The sequence below is a fragment of the Apostichopus japonicus genome, chromosome 4 (genome assembly GCF_037975245.1).
Source record: "Apostichopus japonicus isolate 1M-3 chromosome 4, ASM3797524v1, whole genome shotgun sequence".
NCBI lineage: Eukaryota > Metazoa > Echinodermata > Holothuroidea > Aspidochirotida > Stichopodidae > Apostichopus > Apostichopus japonicus.
In genome coordinates, this window is record NC_092564.1 from 25,694,760 (window position 1) to 25,717,914 (window position 23,155).

The window sequence follows — 23,155 nt, forward strand, 5'->3', positions numbered from 1 at the left end:
CCCCCCATTAGAGTACCATGCTGAAGTCATCCCTCTAGTGATTACACCAGGGAGTTGTTACGTTCCATAACAACTCCCTGATAACACCACTTGCTAGCCGGTTTGGACAAACAGAATTTACTTCACAGTTGGAACAAAACAATGACCTTGTTTAGACTCAAGTAACCAATGAGGTCATTTGATAAACATGTCACTAGTGTTGTAATAATATATAAATAATGAAAGAAAGAAAACAGAGTTCTCGTATTTTACTGACCTGTAATGTATGTGCGGAGGAGTTCTTGAAAGTCTCAAAGGAGTCTTGTGCTCTGCTGCCACAGCACATATTTGTCTTCTTCATAGTCACATGCATAGCTAAGTATCAGTACTGTAAGACAAGTACTGAACTCCAGGGAAGAAATGAAGGTGATATTAGTATAAACTAACACAACGGTTAAATTTAAAAAAATGTTATGAAATGTGTCAAACCACATAAATAGTTGCAATGGAATAATGAGGTTACGACAACATCCAAGGTTTCCTCAATCAAATCTCATTCTAGCAGAAAGGGTTTTTAAATTTATCTTTAACGTTAGAAATGTGTTTAGTGCCAGCAATGTGTTTGTCGCCAAGTCTACACAGTTCAGTTACAACATACCACTCTGTTCCCTACATAAAGTGGAAACAGTTGCAATATCCATTCAGTTTTCCTTAATGCTGATATGAACTTTCACAAGTTAAATTCTGAAAAAAACATCATGACTAAGACTTTATCTTTAAGATGTTTCTCCATACCCTATAAAACTTTAACAAACCAGTGATTTTTTACTCATGCCGTGCAATTTCTTTCTTACCTTCTTTCTCCATGGTAAATCTGTTTGCCCATAGTCGTACCGGAGTTCTTGACCATGTTTCATCATTCATGTCTTTTAGGGCAAACAAACAGAGACTCTTCCTTCAAGTATTTGTTTCTTCATAACAGAATTGGCCTCCCTGCCAATCTCATCATTTACCATCTTTGCAACACAGGCTGTGTCTGTAGCATCAATACTGAGGGCAACAAATTGAAAGTTTAAGTGGATTATAAAAACAATTCAGAAAGACTATGAAACCAAAGGAGCAGGACTGAACAACTGTAAAAGTTGAAACACTGTCTAGAGAGCTGCATAGACAGATCACTCCTATACATAAGATAGTCAAAGCCAAAAGGATTTTTTACATGTATGATAGGAAAATGGATGTAACATTCTGGAGGAATTTGAATCCAATTCTTATTGAATATAACCCCTTTTTATCATTGATATTTGTTGTTTTTATTCAATGGACACATGATTGCTTATTAGACTGTTATTCTCTGTGATGTCTTTAATTATGCTGATAGCTTATATATGATTCTTTGTGTAGTATAAAAGTTATTTCAAATTTAAGACCAACAACAACATGAAAAAGATTTCAAACATCTCTCAAATTAGCTTGAAAATGGAAAACTATCAAATGATTCCATATCAACACTTCTTTAATTCCCTGTTGCCCACCCCAGTCCTTGCTCACCCCCTCTTCCTCAGTAAATTAGGCTAGCATCCACTGCCAGATCACTACATCCAAAGTTGTACACAAGTCTATGCAAATTTTACTTTTTTCAACATGTGAATAGGCTGGCTTCTCCCATTTGACTGAGTGTAGTGTTAAGCACAATGTGGTTGGCATATGGTGCCAGCACTCCCTTGTCCCTACAGTACCGCTCACGTATAACTGGACATGTGTACGCGCACAGAATCGTATAAACACGTACACTCGCGTATAAACTCGTTGATAAAGAAATTGCCACGTAGAGGCCGCGTAGACACCGCATATAATCCCTCTACGAGTTTAAACGCAGGAAATGCTATTGTGCTCAATGAATAGGGATTAAAGTCGCCGAAAGAGTTAGTGAGATGTTTAAAACAGCCGTTTCTTACATCGTAGTTTAAGACGTGATATTCACCTTGCAGCGAAGGGGACGAAGGTAAAGTGTTTGATGGCATAGAATGTTTTTGTTAATTGGGTCTCTATTCAGTGTTTCTTTCCCCGACTTTATTTTTCAGTTGTAGAGGTTCTGTTCCACGGAGGATTAGTTTACTTTGAATAGTTGTCAACATTTTGAAGAAATAATAAAGTATTACTAAGCGTTTCTTTGTCAATTTTTATTTAATTTACCGTTGGTTCGTTGGAATGAAAAGAAAAAAATTCCACCGAACAACTTTGAAGCAGGGCCGGTAAAAACAAAACATGTTTTTCGCCCGTGCAAAGGGCCTCCCTTTTCCTGAATCCCCGGGTGTCTATTCGGATTACAAGCAATCTAAAACTATCATTAAATAATATTTTGTAAAGGAAGCCACGTATTCCGAACTAGTATTAAAGCAATGAAAAGAAAAAATAATGGCCGCCCGTTTTTTTTTTCAGATTTAGTACGAGAAACATTATTTTATTCGAAAAAAAAAGAACAACTCAAATGTATGGTAATTCTTTGTCGCAAGAAGTGTGTTATTGGAAAATATGTATTGAAAGAAGCAGAGAATTTGCCGCAAAACGGCAAACCTTTCATATGAAAATATGTAAACCTTCATTGAACATCCTGTTCTCCCTCAGTTGATTTGAGTAGGCCTATGCTAAAACAAAACTTTGAACAAAAAAAGAGGTGTTACGTAAAAAAACTTATACTTAGAATGTAGGAAAACAGTTTCCAATTGCATGACTTTTATCCTTGAATGTCCGTTTGCCAAATAAAAAACATTTAGGATCCACAGACTGATTGGCCATGACAAAAGTGTTCGAGCACAATTTAAAATGGCGCTAAGATGCTTACCAGCTCCATTCAACTTGACATTATAAGAACCAGTTGTAACCGAACATCAGAAGAGTAAAATCCACGTATTCCAACAGTAAGTTTCATTTGAGGTTTTCGTTTTCCCATGTCATGCGTACTAAAACGTGATCACCAAATATCCCAACTGCAGGTGCGCGCGCAGAATATTGACTACCCTGGAAATCTAGGTCATGTCCTGGTTTCTGCTTACAAGCCTGACACCTGTTAATTTGCATTCCATTCTGACCTAACAAGGAGTTGTTACAACCCTGGCAAACTGCCAAAAAACGTGCAACACTATATTAACCCATCTCGTAAGAGAGGAGGGGTGGCCCAAGCAGTCTCCCAGGTACCTTGCTTAGCGTGTGTGAGCTCAACCTTTGCAGCAACGAGCTTTACCCTGGATTCCTGGAAGTACAAGTATGTTCGTGAGATTTTACGCCCTGGGATTTGTTTCTCAATATGTTCAAATTTTGCGAATAACAATTCCTCATTGTCAAAAAACAAACTTCGATAACCATTGAAGATAAAAAAAAAGGAAACTAACCGTGCGATTGAACGGTGAGAAAAAATACACTTAACGTAGGGGTAAAACATTCGTAACATTTACATATTACTAGTACTTTCAGATGTTTCCGACTTTTTAAACAGTGTTACATTTCGTGGCGCCTTGTGTGTCTGGTAATGGCGGTACTTTCGGCGTTATTAATAAAAAGCTTAGCAACTTTTAAGGAGCTACGGGAGGGACATGTTAAAACATTGAAATTATTTAAAAAAAAGTTCAATACGTATCTCCGTGTTACATATTAAACATTAAACATTTTCGGTTGTGTCGGCAGGAGGTAAACAATAAAGTAACGATGCTGTAGTGTACCGTATTTATATTCGTTGTTCAGTCTGGGATTTATTGGATTATTTCATGTGTACCGTTGTTTTGAAAATATTTTGTGCGACGTTTTGAGCCTAGGTAAAACGATATTTTTGTTGAACGGAAGCCACTTAGAACCAGGATAAGATATAGTGGGAATGGTTGGTTGTCGCCTGACACCGATGGCCATTATCATCAATATGTCGATATTTCTCTTATTTCGTGTTACTGCTCCCCACTCCTTCTGCTTGAATTTTTGTTTCAAAAGGTTAGTAAATAGTTATTGTACATTGAATGCTTTGTCAAAACATGACGTTACTTCAATATAGTCCTTCGCAGCAATTTTGTGTTCAAAGTTGTATCACCTTTGACTTTGTTCAAATCATTAATTCACCTTACACGATTTTTCAACACTTTCTGAATGGCCAGGCCTATGTACTTTCAATGTAACATACCAACAATGGCCCTTGTGGAAAAAGCAATACACTGCATTTCGAAATATTTTGTTTGGCATCGTGCCAGGAGTGCAAAATAGAAACGCTACATATACAGTAGGAAAAGTGTCCAAAGTCGCTTATGTTTGTGTTTTTGATAACATTTTATTAAAAAGGCAACCAATCATAAATTTCGACTGGTAAAACTTCTTTCGTCAACACTGTCATTACCCCGCCCACATTTCCTGGAAATTTACACTGTTGATGTAGCTTGAACACCTCAGCGTCCAGATGGCGGGAAAATTTACTATCATGTATAATTTGTTGTGTCGTTCCCATGGTGAAGTGAACCTGGGCAAGTTCGAATGTCGATGACCAATTTATGTTCCGTGACTAATGTCAATGGGAATTATGTGTGTAAAAAATCGGGTCTTTCCACGTGTTATATATATATAGAAGTTTAACGTAAGCGGAGCGAAATTCAGGGAGGCTCGTTGATTGTGAGGAAGCACTAATACCTAAGCCTCAATATTTGTGGAAAAAATCGTAAGGGTTTTCTTCTGAAAATATTTTTTAATAGTAGGCCTAACCAAAACCTTGTCATTGCATTTTGGGAGAAGTCAGATCTTCAAGTTCAAATATTGTTTTTTATTTTTCGTTAAACGGCTAACGTGGTTTTCTTGCGAGGTATATACGGCGTAACTTTCGATGAATGCTAAAAGGTAGGATAAGCCAAGGCCTACCTAGTTCTCATTAATTGTTCCTACATTCAATTTAATGCCCAACGGGAGGAACTCGTATAAATATTAACAGACTGGTGCACATTGTAATTGATAAAGTTTCCTTGCTGAAGTTTTCCTGCACTGATTGTATCGATCGTTTGTACTTCTAGTAGCGCAGTTTTCTTTGTTACTCTTATTCTTAACGGCTTAAGTATATGCTTACTCTGTGGTTGAATATTTTGGAAAGGCTTAGGAGACATTACTTGATGTTGAGTTTACTGACTCTTTTCTGCATCACAGTTTATTCTAACCCATAGAAGCTCTGCTATATAAAGCGGCTGAGAATACCCTACGTTTACAGATTATACGAGATTGTACTTCTTTACGCGCGTATAATCCCTATTCAGGTGCACTGAAGCGAAGCCCTAAGCCGCGTAGACACGGCGTAGACGCCGCGTAGAAAGTCGCGTACAGAAACGTATAACATCGTATAATCGCGTATAATCGCATAGATAAACGTAGAGTATACGTCTACGCGAGTTATACGTGAGCGGTACTGTACCTTATAAACACCCATCCCTCTCTCCCCAGTCCTCCCCTCTTCCCAATTTATTATTCTTAGCTCCACGATCCACTTACAGGTGACTACATGTAAAACTTGTAAGCATGGCTATGCATTTGTTTTGTTTTTCATAAAAAAAAATTGTTTTTTTCTTTTAACCAATGTTTAGGCTAGATTTTCTGCACTTAACTTAGTGCATTGTTTTGTGCCAGCCCCTCCCTACCTCTAGAAAAAAGTTCCTCCCTCTCTTCCACATTCCACAAAACATTAAATATCAACCTCTGGCCATGCTACCCTGAGTCCTCCCCCCCCCCCCCTCCCTCCATCTGACAAATCTTCTGAAAGGAGACTTTTATTTGTAGAAATGTGTACCTAAAATTCTAGGGTAAGTTAGGTTACTCCCCAAAAATTACTAGTGCCTTTCATTTTCTCCTGGCAATAATAACATCCTTCTCACAAATTAGTGATTGATATAGTCAAAATTTGAACCCTGAATGTTGTGAATATTTATAGAAAAAAAATATGCATATTTTAAATTGTTATCTTTGATGTTGTGAATAGTCATAAAACAAATTAAACATATACAGACCATAAAATGGGAAGCAAACATTTTAACTTACCATTCTATAATTCCACCATTCTCATACAAGTACATGGCGGTGTTGCCAGCTTCCTTGGTTCTAGCTCTATTGGATGCCTCCTCAGGAGAAATGATTTCTCCTCTTTATTCTAGCTAGAAATCACCTTGCCTGATTTCCTTTGTTGCAAACACTTCCCTTCCTGTCAAGATGTTAAAAAAGAAATGGGTTGAACAGGGAAAGAAAATAGAAGAATTCTTTGATGTTGCATTCAATGTCTTCAACCTTGGACAGCCTCACTCCCCCATACCATATCGGATTGGGAACAATCACAGAATACCATACACAGTTTGTGTTCTGCAAGTGATTCTGTTCTTAAATAATCTCCCTTCTTTCTGCTCACCACCATCCCTCCATCTGTACAACCATTATAATGATACAGTAATGTTATCAAGACCAACTCACCCACCCCCCCCCACCCCAGAAAAGGAAAGTGTCATAAAGCTGTTTCAACAGTACTCTGCATTACCCTGGTACTATACATATTACAAAATATGAGACAGACACTGGGCATGATCCAACCCCCTCACCCCCACCCCTCCCCACAGGTGGCAGGACAGAAAATTGGATTGTCTTGATAATAGTACTCCATTGAGCAACAATAAATGGAGGTACCTTCCTTTTTTAAACTTGATAAATTTACCTCAATTGGACATTCAATCAATTTATGTGTTCATGTAGAATATATGAGAATAGTTTGGAAAGTAAAGATTTCCAGTTGGCCTTTCCTATGTAGTATGTAAGCTAATGCTTGATCAATTACACTTTGAAAGCCAAAACTACATTCTGTAGAATACTTTCAAGTGGTTACTGTAAGCTCTTGTTTAGGGTTTATCATTCAGGTATGTTATTGCCCCGACTTTTCCAACATTTGAATCCCACAATCAATAAGAACATTTCTTGTCAAGTTCTATTTATTTTACTAAAATACTTTTCTCAGTGTTACCTTGCTGATTGATTTCTAATGGTGGTCTTTCTTCAGGAAACACTTACCACAGTTAGAGGTTGAAAAAGTTAGAGATATCTTTGAAGCCCTGCGAAAGGTTAAAACCCTCTATCATACTTAGTCTTGTTAAGACCATAGTTTCAGCTGCTTCAGTGTACACAGAGTACACCTTCCTTCTTTACACAAAGCTGAACACATCTTTGCTCAGAGTCCCCCCCCCCCATACTTGATGTTTATATTCATTCCTAGGGTCTTGTACATTTCTCAATAGTTATCTTATCGTTCTGAGCTAAACGGTCTTTTCGATGTTTTAAGGCAGATTTGCCAAAGTAAAGTGAAGCAGCTAAGCAGATAGCCAGAAGGGCTCACTCCTTCATACATTCATGTATGTCCTGCATCCCACCCTCATGATTTGCTCTGTAAACACTGATCACCATTGCAGAGCAATTTTGTACAAATCCCGCATCTCTTATATGAATCAAGATTCATGTTGTTTGGAGGAATGTCCAAGATTTTTGTAACGGACAGAATCCTCAGCCAGGTGGTATTCAGTGAACGATCTCCTTCAGATACTGGGTATACTGGAATTTATCTTAAACATGTTTCTCCATACCCTATTAAAGTTTAACTATGAAGTAAATATTTACTCATGCCTTGCAATTTCTTTCTTACCTTCTTTCACCACAGTAAATCTGTTTGCCCATAGTCGTACCGAAGTTCTTGACCATGTTTTATGTCTTTTAGGGCAAACAAACAGAGACAGACTCTTCCTTCAAGTATTTGTTTCTTCATAACAGAATTGGCCTCCCTGCCAATCTCATCATTTACCATCTTTGCAACACAGGCTGTGTCTGTAGCATCAATACTGAGGGCAACAAATTGAAAGTTTAAGTGGATTATAAAAACAATTCAGAATGACTATGAAACCAAAGGAGCAGGACTGAACAACTGTAAAAGTTGACACACTGTATAGAGAGCTGCATAGACAGATCACCCATTGTATATGATAGTACAAGCCAAAATGAATTTTTAACAGGTTAAATAGGAAAATGAATGTAACATTCTGGAGAAATTTGATTCAAGTCATATGTTTTGATGTACATTTGAAGTTGTCTCTTTTCACACAAAAGTCAACCCAAGCATAAAGTATGATTCCTGATTTGCAAGTTATTCATTCCAAGGTGCAAACATACAGTAGTTTGTGAAAGGTAAAAAAAAACGCTTTGTTGTCAGTGCGTAACTCTGACATCACCCTCGTTTGCTTCAAGTCCACTTCTGGTGAAAAATCAGTGTAATTCAAAGGTGATATCTCGCTCCATCAGACAAATCTTTGGAAAGTAGACTAGGTTTTATTTGTAGAAATATGCAGCGAATATTCTCAGGGAATTAAGGCTACGCCATGAAAAATAGTAGTGCCTTTCATTTTCTCCTGGTAATAATAAAATCCTACTCACAAATTAGCAAGTAGTGTGACATTCGAACCCTCCATTTTGTGAATATTTATAGAACAAAATATGCATTTCAAAGTTTAAATTGTTATCCTTAATGTTGTGAATAGTCAAAGAAAAATAAACATTTACAGACCATAATATGGGAAGCAAACATTTTAACTTACCATTCTATAGTCCACCATTCTCATAAAAGTACAAGAAGGTGTTGCCATCTTCCTTGGTTCTAGTTATTTTGAATGCCTCCTCAGGAGAAATTATTTCTCCTCCATACTCTAGCTAGAAATCACCTTGCCTGATTTACTTTGTTGCAAACACTCCTCTTCCTGTCAAGATGTCAAAAAAGGAATGGATTGAAAAAGATTTTCTGATACAGGGAAAGAAAATAGAAGAGTTCTTTGATGTTGTGTCCAATGTCTTCAATCTTGGACAGCCTCACTTCCCGCGTTCCATATCGGATTGGGAACAATCACAGAAGGCCATACACAGTTGGTGTTCTACAAGTGATTTTGTTCTTAAATAATCTCCCTTCTTTCTGCTCACCCCCATCCCTCCATCTTTACAACCATTATAATGAAACAGTAATGTTATCAAGACCAACTCTTCTAAATGAACACCCCCCATCTCCCCACTCACAAAAAGGACAAAACAAAATGAGAGAGACACTGGGCATGACCCCCTCATACCCCCACCCCACCCCAATCCCAGTGGCAGGAAGAAAAATTGCTTTGTATTCATAATAGTATTCCATTGAGCAACAGTTAATGGCGGTAATTTCCATATTGGAACTAATCAATTTACCTCACTGGGACATTTAGTCATCTTGTGTGTTCATTTAGAATATGAGAACAGTTTGGAAAGTAAAGACCTCAAGGTCAGTGCTTTTTGAAACTTCTAGCAATTTAAGCATGCCAAAATTTAGGGCCAATACAGACTACCTTTAACATACTGTACTCCAATGTCAGTAAAAGCAATTTGACCAACGTTCAAGTTGAAATCTTTAGTGTTAGTTTTATAGTTTAAGCTGTGGATCATTTCCCACTTGAATCTGATGCACTATCATACAGAATATCCTAAAAAGGCATTAAATGATTTTTTTTACATCTTACCAATGGTATCAATGATGAACCTCACTTGAAAGTCTTCCTTATCACACTCTGATTGTACATGATGGAGGCAGTCCTGGTGTAGGGTGATCTTATTATGAAACTACATAAAAAAGAGAGATAACATCACAAAACATTTAAAATCATAAAAACAATACAAATGCAATGACATTGAAAGCAGTAAGTTAAAAGCAGAAGCAAACTGGATGATGTCCCATAAGTCGCCGCTTAAGAAATAATTACTACTGTTTAATCTAATAATAGGTAGAAAGTTTAAGGAAAGAATTCTTTAATATGGTTTGTTTGATTTTTTTTTTCCATTTTGTATCAGAGACATGTTGCTCTGAAAATGAATATTTGTTAAAAACAAATCCAAGTGGCAAGGTATGATCCAGAGTAGTTAAGACTCACAGCAACTTTTGATTATTTATAGCGTCCACACCAAAGATAGCCACTTAAGTACCAGCCATAACTAGTGATTATCTATTGGCAGATGATATTTCCTTTTGCACAAGTGTAGAATCCAAATTCATTTATAATCAAATGAGTTATTGGTTAAATGATAAAAAACAGGTTGGAGTGGAAATTTACCCTTATAAAATGGGAGTTTTCATTTGCATTCAGTAATTTATTTTGTTATTTTGAGGTTAATAGTAAGGGGCTGGTTTAGAAAATATCATGGTCCATGGTAGCCCCCTACTTTAAAGGTACAGAAATATTGCAGCACTCTATCAGTACCTGTTGGCCAACAGCCGGCTGTATGTTTAAAGTGAGGTTTTGCAGCTGATAAACTTTTGCAGAACTTTGCTTAAAACTAACTTGTTAGTTTTGTTGAAATACCAACAAAGACATCACGGTGAAATTTGTCAAATGTAGAGATAATTGTTTATAGACCTAACTTGATCAGTACCTCTAAACAAAATGTGATCTCTAGAGTGACTCACCATGAACCAACTGGAATATGCCCTCAACAATTAGCTTTGAATATATAAACATTTTTTTGCACAGTAAATGTGTGAAGAAATTCTAGTTTCTGTATGGGACTGAAGTTACTGTTACATTTTCTTGAAAGTAATTATCAAAATATATGAAAATGCATTTAAGAAATAGAAGCTTCTATACTATGTTTTCATTCATCAACATTTTGGCAGTTTGAGAAGATAACAGGTCATTTTGTCCCACTACCAGTTTGCACACTACCAGTGTGCCTCCCAAGTAGAAATCCTTTCAAATTCCCACATACCTAACAGTTTGCCTCCTCACATCTATCCAATGTGTACTTTTAAAAATTGCCAGATGCTGTTATGAATATTCAAATATTAGGATTAACTCTCAGATATTAGTGACAAAATGTCATGTTCAGCAAATTTAGAGTGGAATATCATATGTTCAGACAGGTGCTTTATTGCTGAGAAGTGATGAAGGTCAAATGTGGGTCATCAACATGCATAAATTTGATGTGATTTAAGTAACAATGAAGTTTTAATTTCATTGTTTAGATATAAAAAGTTGTAAATAAGGACAATGTTCCACATGAACAATTTACTTAAATGGCACAGGCCTTAGCAACTCATGAACATAAGCCATCAATGCCAACAACCAATCAGGTGATGAGCTGAGACTTGTAATCACATCAGCAACTTAAAAGGAATTAAACCAATGCTCCCCTTTAAGATCACTACTCTCAGCTAATTCATCAGAGTCATCCAGGCACCTGATAGACAACAGCAATAGGACAAACCAAACTTTTCAAACCTACTTTTCTAATATCAAATATCACCTGTACTCATGTACACATTCCATCAATGACAAGGACCATGTGTCGAGCTGAGACTTGCAATCTCATCCACTCAGGAAGGATAATTAATATTCATCATATAAGTAAGATATTTTGTAACATTTTAGTTCAATAACACTATTTTCATTTTTAAGATGTAATGGCTGAATTGTATGCATTTATGATAGTATTTCTTTGCTCTACCATGTGGTGAGCAAGTTGAGCAGGAGCCAGTAGGAGTCAGCCTAGCTAGAAGTTAACCTTAGACAAAACAAAAATAATAATTTGCATGCAGAGAGGAAAAATGTTCTTTTTCAATCAGTTTAGTTACTGAAATATAATGGAATATATGCATTCGTACTGTCCAACAAACATGTCATTTTGGGTCTTATTAACCAAGTATGGTATCACTCTAGTATGCATTTTGTAGAGATATTTTGTTCACAAGCTCATTGTCACATACACACCCAGACACCAACTTGATTGCATAAATTTTAGTTGCCTCCAGTATGGGAAGTAATTAACAAGGAGCCAATCAATTGTTTCAAGACAATACAACTCACTGATGTATGGTGTTGTCTCCTTCTTCAGCATCATAACTACTGTGTTTATATCTTTGGCATCAATCATTTTGTCTATATAAAAGAAAAATATGTAATGACAATCTAGACCAGTAGAAATATCATGGCTTGCTTGCACTACTGATCATTATTTCGCATGAAATGATACAGTAGTTAGTGTGAACTTTTCATTGTTTACCAACAATTAATCACATAATTAAATTAGTAAGGGATGAGTTTGCATATGACCAACCACCAATAAAAACGACTTCCTTGCCAAAAATGAGCTATTAGCCACAAAAGTTGTTATTAATTAACTTTTACTAAAAAGTGCAAATTGTTCAAATCTGCATTGTTGATAAAGTAATGATAATAATCATATTTACATGAGTTCAATCCAAATGGAAAAAATAAAATAATGTTATAGCCATACAGGAATTAACATTCTAGTTTAGCAAATTTAACAAAATGGTAAAATATTCTCCAATATGATTATTTCTCCCCAGTACATGTTAACACCTACAGTAATCAACCAAGAAAATTTGGTAAAAAAACCACAATTATTAAATGTAACAGTCAATGTTATGTTTTTGGACTAATTGGCATTAGAATGGAATGATCCACACAACACAAATACAACTTTATGAAATGTAACAAAACATTCACCCAATTATTGGCATGTAGAAATCTTGTATTGGTCCATAAAATTTGTTTTTAAAAATTTTATGTTTGAGTTATAATAAAGTTTTAAAATTTTGGTAAGGTCAATTTATGTTGTACAGCAGCACATCCCATGCTTGATGAAATTTTACCTACTTTATAGTTGTGTATATATTGAAAACTTAATTCATAATTAATTTATGGTATGAGTAACTATATACTGTAACCCAAGATTCCATTATAAGACATACACACACACATAATCACACAAAAACATGCAGACTTCACTATGTCTGATCAAACCTCTCACCTCTAATCTAGGATTTTAACTTTCTTGCTGGTCTCTTCGCACAAGTCCCTTGAATGATGATCTTTGAGCTTTGCATGGTGATTATCACACTGAAAATAAACAAGGTTTGAGGTTAAAATGACGCATTCATAGTTTTAAACAGCTATGGACAACTTTTCTGGGAGTCCTCCTGTTCCAAAGTTTAATCTTTCCCTACCCCTCCTCCACACCAGTACCCACCATTCCCAAGTAGCCTCCTTTACTCTCTTCTGCCCCCTCCCATACAATATGACAGGGAAAACTTGTAATACATGACTCGTAGACTGCTTCATTAACACTACTATGCCAAGAGTTTTAAAATGTCTTTGAATCCTAATTGTCACAAGCAGTTGACAAACTGTCCATACTTATCATGCCTTATCGATAACACAATGGCAATCCAATATTTGCAAATATTTAAGTACAATCACAAACAACATTAGCAATGGCACTACATCCAGGCCAGCCAAGTTGGTGTGATCAACAAAAATCAAAATTATGTTTCAACTGGATTCTCGACTCTGATATTCTTGTCCCGGCCTTCACTCTGATTCTGACTTGGCTTGGACTCAGGACACGTTGACTTGGACTTGATTTTGGACAAGTGAACCTGGCTTAGAGCCCTGCTATATGTCTCACTATTGGTTGCTCAGATCATATTAATTAGGTCACATGGGAAAATACTATATTTTATGAATTTTTAAATGGTAAATCTGAACTTCTTCAAATTGGCTGGCCTGGAGATACTGCTACTGAAGTTGTGATTTTACTTAGATATTTGTAAAACATTAGATTGCCATGATTGTAGTTGTATAAACAATGATGAACCATATATAAAAGTGCTTTTCCAATGTAACAGCATGTTGGGCAAGGAAATGACAGCTACTGTAAAAAGGAAAGAGAACAGAATTAAAAATTACAGGACAAACATGAAATTACAACCACAAAAATTAAAAAATTACAGAAACACATTCAACATTAATCAATAAGAAAAGCCACTGTAAACTTGGATAAAAACAGTTCAGCACTGCAAGCAACAATTCCTGCTTTCCTGAAATGATGCAAGTGAAAGATAGTATAATTGACCCATGAACAGACAAGAGACACACCCCTTCACAGACCATACTTTGCTATAATCATGTCAATTAGTTCATTTTTCATTGCTATTTTATGTCTATTTGAAACTCATCAGTTCAACAATGTTATATGCTTTGAGGATGAATTTGAAAATTATGTCAACAAACATCACACTTTTTACAAAATATTTAACCAAGGCATAATAGCGCAACTGATGAATTTGATTTGGTATCCACCATGTTGTACGATATCAATATTTAAGCAGGTAATCATTTAAACACTTTAAGATGGCAGCAAAATGTATTGATTAGCTGCAAACTCTCCTGTCCATCAAAAAATCACTGCAATATGCCATATATTCAAGTCACAATTCATTCTCTGAATACTTTATTTCAACATACTTCCATCTATTTCTATCTGCAGGTTTTCCTTCCAGTGTGTCATCACTTAAATTCTTTACTCTAGTCACCATCAAAATCTGAGTAACTACTGTACAGTATAGGATTGCCCCTCTGTGAAGATACAAATAAATTAAAACATGGTTACTATCTTAGAAACTTACATGATGGGTTATTCAATACATTATGGGTCCAAAAGTGTGGCATTTTGATAAAATATTTACTTTCAAAATTTAACAAAAGTATTGTGAGTAAATATTATGACATAAAAATAGTATTTTTATTGCATGTGCTACCAAGAAACCAAGCTCATTATCTCCAAGTTAATAAAAGTCTTCAGTCTCAAAACCTTGTTTGATTATACATATTAGCTTCACCTTTTTATAACATTTCATACTATTAGTATTATCTCAACACAAATTTGTTACAGTACTTGGCTATCAAAGATTTCAATAACTATCAGGGTTGAAACTGAAATTTCCTTACTTTTCCAGGATTTTTCGCTGGACAAATCAAAGTTATCCACTGCCGAATAAAGTTACTGACTGACTGGAGTAACATCACACAACACAAAACATGGTCTAGCCACTTACAACATCTTCAGATCTAGCTGGAATAGAGTTACTGACTGACTGGAGTCACATCACACAATATGAAACATGGTCTAGCCACTTAAAGTACTGCATCTTTAGATCTAACAGGTGAGACCTTGTGAACTGTGAAGGGTTATTTCTAACAGGAGACCTTTTGAACCGTGAAGGGTTATATCTGAAAGTAACTTGCAATAAAAGTACTTTTGATTAAGGGCAGAAGTACAGGATGCTACTACAATTGCATGCTGTTTGAGCAGAAAAGGAGAGAGCTAGATGCTGTCATTCAAATTGGAAGAACAATGTGAGTTCCTTAATAAGAAAAGGCAGTAATTTTACTTGTCAAAATATTAGAACTTTACTTCTTACACTGTGTGAATATGATACTTTTCACAAACATTTCCTACTTACATTTGTCCTCACCAGTACTTAAGCCGCAATCTTTGGCCTTTGTCCTTCACCTGGTGTTGCCTGGCTACATGGTGTGCAAGGTAGAGGACATGCTTCCCACAACTGACACACTGTATTGCACATCTATTCTCCATATTTGCCTATAGGAGAATATACGAGAATAAAAAAAATTGCTGTATCAAAGATTATATGAGATTCTGTATGGAAGGATCGATAAACATTTTGTCTGTGAGTCAAGAAAAGTATCTCAATGGGACATAATTAAAGTAATCGTGTGTTGAAGCAGTGAAGCCTTGAGAAAAGTGAGGCAAAGAGCCAGATCATTTATAAGTCGTCATACATACATTGTCCATTCGACTTTGAAAACGGAATTTGATTTTACCCATTTTTCCGAAAGGGTAGGTGTACTTTTCACAAGAGAGACATGTTATGGTGACCAGATCAGAGTAGTAATTACTATACTCCTGACTTATAAGAACCAACTTTGAAACATTTTCTCGCCTCTTATGAACAAGTGGAGTGCTTTATTTATGCAACTTTTAATGTCTGGAAAGTGTCATTTCCGGTATCAGAGAAGCATATGGCAAACATTTTCTTGCTTGTATTATTTTAGTGCTCCACTCAGATAGTGTCATAGTTGTCCCAGGAAAATGCAGTGAAGAAGCAACCCTCCCTCCACCTTCCACCCCACTCCCCTCCCTCTTTCCACACACCTACTTTTGTGTAATATTTCCATATTAGTCTGTGCATGAAGTTTTCAGTTAAATGTTAATGTTGCAAAGTGGGTAGTAGATTATGCAGGATAACAGATCCCACCTTATGAAGTGAGAGTGCAAACAGTTTGATGCATATCTACATTCAGTCTCATATTGTCATCAATAGATGAGATGTTATCACGAGTAGTGGCTTGAGTGTGTTGTATTGCCTACAAAGCTTTGTCCAAACATGGTAAGTGAATATCATTAGGCCTTTAAATCATAGTTGAGTAAATTTATGCAAATTGCCTGTAATTAAAGTTACTATCCAGAACATACCTGGCTATAGGCTTTGGCCTAGCCTACCCCAAGACTCAGATTACTGGCTAGGCTTTAGCCTGCTTTACTGCTTAGGCCCTATACCCTTTTGCCACACTAACTAATACATTGTTGGGAATATGTTGCAAATGGAGAATGTGTTTGAATATTTGTACAATTCTAGTAGATATATTAATAGACTGAAATATTATAGGCTTCGTTATGACCTAGGCGAACCTATGTTAGAATCTTACTCTTCAGACTGGAAAGAACTGTGACCATACGCCAAAGAAATACGCCAAGGTGGATGTGGTTTTGTTCTGTATTTGTACGCCACACTATCTAAGCGGAGCACCACCATCGGTTGGCGTGGAGCATACACAAAAAGTTTTGGTCAATAATGCCTCCCAGATCGCAGGAAATGGCACTTCCCGGACCATATAACTTACATCTGTATTTGTATATTTGGAGGTTTCGTGTAATGAAAATTTGGGTGAAATCATCATGCGTAATGGGGATAGTAATATATTAGTACCACCCTGGAACACATCACATGACCCTCCATGCATGGTACGCACCTATTTACTGTGTGAAAGTTTCTCCAGATTTATTAAACTCGATGGTATGAACCATGTTGCATCACTTGCAATGTTGCGGCTGAATTTTCCTCCACGCTTACGTGATACGCCACGCCAACTGTCGTACTTTTCCTTGGGGCAGTAATGTACACCGTACGCCAAATTTATTGGCGTACACTTCCATACGCCAAAGATCTTTGTGTGAAAGGTCGTACTTTCCAGTATGGCTCTTCAGTAGACGGGGCAAACTAAAACGAATGACAGCGAATGACTGAATGACAATTGACTTTGTACAGGGTTAATTATCATTTGCGAATGACAGCGAATGAAGGCGAATGACAACGAATGACACCGAATGACAACGAAGGACAGTATTGAGAAGAGATGGAATGATTAACGGAGTGGAGTAAATGCGGTTATTGGTTTTTTGCCCAAATATGATTTGAGGAAAATCGCATCTAACGTGGTTGCAGGGTTTTGGTGTAATTTACGGATAGAAACCACAGGGAAAGTTTTTGTGTGAGAATGCGCTTGAGTGCTGTGCTTTTTACCTCTGTAGATTTATATAGAAAGATAACTGAAGCCGTTTCAAGATTATAGTATTGTTAATTTCTAACAATTAATATCGGAAAAATGACGTTAAATTTACTTTTCAAAATCAGACTGTAAGGTGCGTTTTTATCTTGTCCGTATCTAGATACCCACGAAGTCTGAACTGTGATATCCGGTTGAAGCAAATGTCTGTGCTGTCATTACTGTCATTCCTTTTAGTCAACGCAATTTTTTAGTGTGTACAACATATTGTCATTCGTTATGTGCAACGCAATTGTCATTCGTTTTAGTAACACCCCAGTAGACCAAGGGCAAGGTAGGCTATGTAAATGTCATCTTCAGTTATTCTGGCATGTGGATCTATCGTTAGGGATAAAGGATAAAGAAGGATAAAGATAAGTAAAATGAGGTGGTGATAATTGCTGTCATTAGGCTTAAGTCATTTCGCATCCAAAAGGACAGCCATATAGCTGGTCTAGGCCTAGGGGCCTACAGTAGGCTAACTAGCCTACATCCAATTTTCCAAGGTCCAGTGAATAACAATACAGCACTACTCACTAGATCATTAGATGGGCAGACGACACTAAAGTAATTATATTCCTATGTAAATGCTTCTGCTATCGCTTCTTAATAATTACCTGTGAAGCTGCAGTACACTGCCACATTTTTGGCGAAATGCGGCACACGATATCACCATTTGGAGTGATTTATGTAAACTTTATCACTTTAGTTATGTCAAAGGCATGGTGTTTGTACTTCGCGCTGGTACTTGTTTGGACTCTTTCATAGCTAGCTGGGAAATGTACGTAAGGAAGGCCAATAGCGCCAAAATTTAAAATTCTTTTCATTTGTGCGGAATATCCCATAATTTTGTTTTCTTCTTCTCATGAACTGTAACACAGGCATTTAATGTCCAAGTTTTAAAAGAATTCCACTATCGACGAAATGGTGGGAAATTTGATAGCACCATAGTACACTTGTGGGCAGAGATGTGTGTTGGGGGAGGGGGTGGGGGGCGTAGAAATTGCCATAGGGAAAAATGCATTATTTAAGCAATTACCTTGAAATTCAGCAATAATTTTATGTGGGGATATGGCTGACCATAAACTGCTTCCCCTGTCACAGAGGTATTATCTTTATTGGCCAGTCAGCACGTCTGTCAGTAGCTTGGAGTTTATCAGCTAACTTAATTCATGTCCCCAACCTGGGGTCGGGAAGTTTAAGGAAATGATTTGATTTAGTTAGTATGTAATGGATACAACTTTTATGTCTGCAGAGAATAGCTGAAATAATGACCACTTGAACATTAAAGAAGCATCCAGAGAGTTAGCATATTTTAAATCTGAAAACATTGAAAGTCATGACAACTATAGAAACATGACTACCCCACTCTCCACATATTTTTTTTAATGGTTGCATTACGATTGAATAGTAAGATTGCTGGAAGTGAAGATTGGGACCTAGTCACAGACTTTTGCAACTATGACTAATTGTAGGCTAATGTTACCAGTTCTCAGGTTTAAACATACTTCTCCAAACAAAAGAGGAACAAATGTCCCAAAGTAACTGATGTTATAATGATATCATTCAATTTGTCTCCCAACTGCCACCCCCCCACAAAAAAAAATAACTAAAACTAACTAAAATGCATTTTTGAGAAGTTTAGCTTAATGGGAGAGGAGAGGGAAGGAGCTTCTCTCCTATACTTGAAAATCACTTTGTTTTGCTCTCCAAAAGTTTTAGCGGCTGTACAACTGGACACCCCCTCCCCTTAACATTTTTTTTTGCATTTCCAGGTGGCCTCAGATGCAATTTGGTGCAATATAGCACACTTCAACACCCACTCAATTTTGTAAATAATTTTGCATTTTCACCTGGCCTTAGATGCAATTTGGTGCTCCAAATGAGATTTTTTTCTGATTTGGAAATGAAAAAGGGGTTTTCTGACTTGCTGAGCAGGGGGGCGGAATGATACTTCCGCCCCCCCCACATTTTTCACTGGGGGGGGCTGGCGCACCCCCCCCCAGCCCCCCCCCCCCCCCCCCCGGTTCCTACGCCCTTGGTTGATGATACTACTTGTAGCCTGGTCTGTAAACCATTCCTTACAACACAAAGACAGGGTAAACAACACAATATCGGCATATTTAAGGCATATATCTTCTTTAATAAAGTTCATGAAGTACTTTGTAACAAATCATCAGTAAAGTTATCTTTCGAATTTGAGGTATAACACTCCTAAGGAGTGATATAAGAGTTGACCTCTCGTAACTTGTACTTAAAACGATAACAAATTAAATTTCTTAAAGGCAAGAACAATACCTGCCAGTCACATTACAACATGATGGAATGGGTCAGGCCGCAGGGGGGAGGGGGGGAAGGGGCCCCATTTTTCTCAAAATAGCAAAAGTGCCCTACTGGCAAATAAAATGTGCCCCATTGTTGAAGAACTGTCTTTTGGATATCTTATAGCTTTGTTAATTTTAATATTTTATTTTAATTATTCACATGCACCATACATAGTATTATTGATAGCATACTAACACATCATATATATTTAAGTGATATGGCTGGTGTGAATCAGTTTATAGCATAACGAGTGGTGGTTGTGGAATGAGAAAGTGCCCCTCTGATGTTGTGCACCCCACTTTTTGGAAGCTTCCTACCCCCCTGGGTCGGGGAAAGGGAGGGAGGGGAAAGCAGTATCTCTTTTTGGAACCCAATATTTATATTTAAAAAAACACTTGTACTAAGGTATATGGATATGGTACAGGCATGTGCCCTGCACAATGTCTATATTAGATAATTATCAAACAATTTGTTTTAATTTCAGTTAGTAGAATTCAAGACAGGAGAAGAGGAAGCCAACATATGTACATAATTTAGTCACTTTATCACCAGTAGCAATTACAGTATACCAAAGCCATGTTAGTCATTTTTAAATCAGCATTTTTAAAGGCGCAGAATGTGGAGCTTGTTAAAATATTTTTTCACACAACCTCACCTATATTGGCATCATGGTTCTTTCGTGATCGTACTTCTTCATATTGAGGGAAATAATCAATCTCTCAAACACAATATAAAATTTTAAAACATAATCTATGACGTCTTAGTGATTATTTAACATATCAAACAGATTCTCACTGCTTTCATGACTTACAGAGAGCCTTACTGTTATTTTGTACCTGAATACCATTAGATGAACACTCCCTCACTATCTTTCACATAAATACACACAGCAAGTTAAAACTAAAAGCTCAAGAATATGATCACTAACCCCCCCCCCCCCACCTTGCATCTCTCTCTGTCTTTCAGTTTCCCTCTACTGAATTTTATTTGGTTACCTTTATGATATAATTCCTAACTCTTTGTAGAGTTTTCTATGTTAAAGGGGGAAGACTGGAATTAGGATCAGTAACTCCCCTAAACTGCAAAAAAAGAGCTAAAAATTCCTTTTGGAACATGTTCAGGCTATTTACTTCTTCATACATGTATGTGTCCAAGTCTAAGCACCTGAACAAGTCTATTAATAACATCTTCATTGTTTTAATGTTTTTGTTCAGTTTCTTTCATGGAGGTGTATTTTAAAAGTTATAATGCTGACCTATGAAATCTGTATCCTTTCCTCGTACTGACACACGCTTCATGAACAGCATTGGCTACCGTATTACCAAGTAATATGAAATGTTAAACAATGCTAGAGGGATTATGACATTATACACATAGTACAAAATGGCATCCCTGGATCTTACTGTACATGTAGACTATGATATCCCAAATGGAGCCTAATTTTTCTTAGCTTTTTGCAAGAGTTGTTTTTCATGTCATGTATATTTTATCACACAAGAAGATAATATGGTTTGTTTCACCTTAAAACTTGATATTTGGCTTTTAAGACTCCTTAAAAGCATTTTCAGATTTTCACTAAATCTACTACTAAGTACTCTCAAAAACAAGAGAGAAATTTGATCAAACTACAAAGCCACCATCTTAGATGATATCCTAGTCATGGTTACTGATGAGGTCAATATGAATATTAATGAGCAAGTAATGAATAATTTTCATTATATTCTAAAATGTACTTTTGCCAGTTACTTTACTAAATCAGTGTTTATTTACTCCTGGAAAATCATTTTAAGAATCATATTCAATATTTGTAATAAAATTTACAAGCAAAGTTAAGGTACTATGCCACTGATTTCAATACTACTGTATTAATTATGCACTAATGAATATTTAAATCTGTATGCATACTTCTTTTCTTCTTAAAAACTACTATTATTGAAGTTAAGTACAAAAAACATCATCAAAGGTACCATGCTGAATAAAATTAATAACTATTAGGTCATTAACATAACAAAAACAATTATTGTTATAACAGACCAAATTGTCTTACTAATGCAACTATAGCATACAAGACGGTATAAATCATAATACAATTAAAACACTTTGTTTGAAATTCATAAATTTAGGTCAGTCAAAATATAAATCGAAGGAATGATTCGTACAAAACAACTGAATATAACATAAAAATCAGATTGTATACTAAATAAACCATGTGTCAAAATCCTATACTGAGGCATGTTGTTAGTTGTAGAAGAAAAAAAAGCAAACTAAAACAATCTCTTTATCTGATATAAAAATCAAATTATAACATTTTTCATAATTTACAGCAAAAAATTGAAACTTCCATATCTTCTGCAGTCATCAAATATGTAAATCCTTTGATACTCTAAAATTTTCATCACAACCTCCAAAGTAGCATTTAAGGCTAATATTACTTCTCTGCAAATCAGCACAACTCTTGATAAATACTTCCAAATCTGATGCCAGTTGTTTTTCTGAGATTTCCTTCACCAAATTTTACATTTGTGTCTGGGGTTCATGGCTGACCCAGTAGGACAACTAAACGCCTCGGCAAACTCCACCGAATTGGAGATGGATCCAACCACCCTGAAGAAGAAGAAATGTTGATATGATATCAAGTTCAGTTGATAGATAGATGAAATTTGGCAATGTATTGATTAATAGGTACAGTGACTAATCATACAAGCCTCACAAGAATTATAAAAACGTAGACACAAGAAGAATAACACTAAATATTGCCGGGTAACATATTGTAGATGAATGTACGTACAAGAGAAACTGTCCATGAAGTGCAAGAAAAAGGTTATTGTTTTGCCCATTTTCATTTTTCAATACTAAATAAATAAAGTAAAATGTATCTCCGTTTTAGCGGTTTAAACTATATTTATGTTTCTCTTTAATAACATTAAGTTATTTTTTATGATGAAACTCTGTGAGGTAGCTTAATACTCTTCTGACCTTTAGCAGAATCACAATCTATCTAAAAGGTCACATCATTTACCATTACTGCTTTGCAAATTTGTTAAGTACTTGCTAATTAATTGATACTAATTGAATAATGGAAAGGAAAAAAAGGTAATTAATGTGATGATCAGTGTGTTTGTAAGTAATGCATACCCTACATGACAACAGACTCAATCAATGATGAATTATAAACTGAAGATGTGGATATCGTAAAGAGAAACCCCCCCCCCCCCAAAAAAAACTTTCTAAAGCGAGGGAATACTACTACCTTTATTGGAATTAAAACCAACTTGTCATCCACGATACGGTAACGATAAAGAAACTTAATCCGCGGA

The 23,155-nt window shown here is 36.1% G+C and overlaps 1 protein-coding gene and 1 long non-coding RNA gene across 14 annotated transcripts in view; both read right to left on the bottom strand.

Annotated features, from left to right (window-relative positions):
- Window positions 1–223: 223 nt before the first annotated feature.
- Window positions 224–18,383, bottom strand: LOC139966938 (uncharacterized). 10 transcript variants are annotated; one of them, XR_011792804.1, is made up of 13 exons: window positions 18,131–18,371; window positions 17,590–17,852; window positions 16,941–17,188; window positions 15,350–15,489; window positions 14,352–14,462; window positions 12,856–12,944; window positions 11,889–11,960; window positions 9,552–9,651; window positions 8,610–8,768; window positions 7,667–7,859; window positions 6,031–6,190; window positions 834–1,029; window positions 237–381 (listed from the first exon to the last, which is right to left on the bottom strand). It is a non-coding gene; the product is annotated as an uncharacterized lncRNA (long non-coding RNA). The 10 variants fall into 10 exon arrangements; XR_011792802.1 differs by having other exon boundaries at window positions 224–381; window positions 16,941–17,852; window positions 18,131–18,383; XR_011792801.1 differs by lacking the exons at window positions 16,941–17,188; window positions 17,590–17,852 and adding an exon at window positions 13,702–13,758 and having other exon boundaries at window positions 18,131–18,306.
- Window positions 18,384–20,227: 1,844 nt separating this feature from the next.
- Window positions 20,228–23,155, bottom strand: part of LOC139966941 (endothelin-converting enzyme 1-like) — a 40,598-nt gene continuing 37,670 nt past the window's right edge. For all 4 annotated transcript variants that reach the window (XM_071970437.1, XM_071970436.1, XM_071970438.1 and 1 more), the window contains one exon: window positions 20,228–22,442. In XM_071970437.1, the coding sequence (XP_071826538.1) occupies window positions 22,343–22,442 (100 nt within the window). In that variant the 3' untranslated portion in view covers window positions 20,228–22,342. The remainder of the gene's footprint in view (window positions 22,443–23,155) is intronic.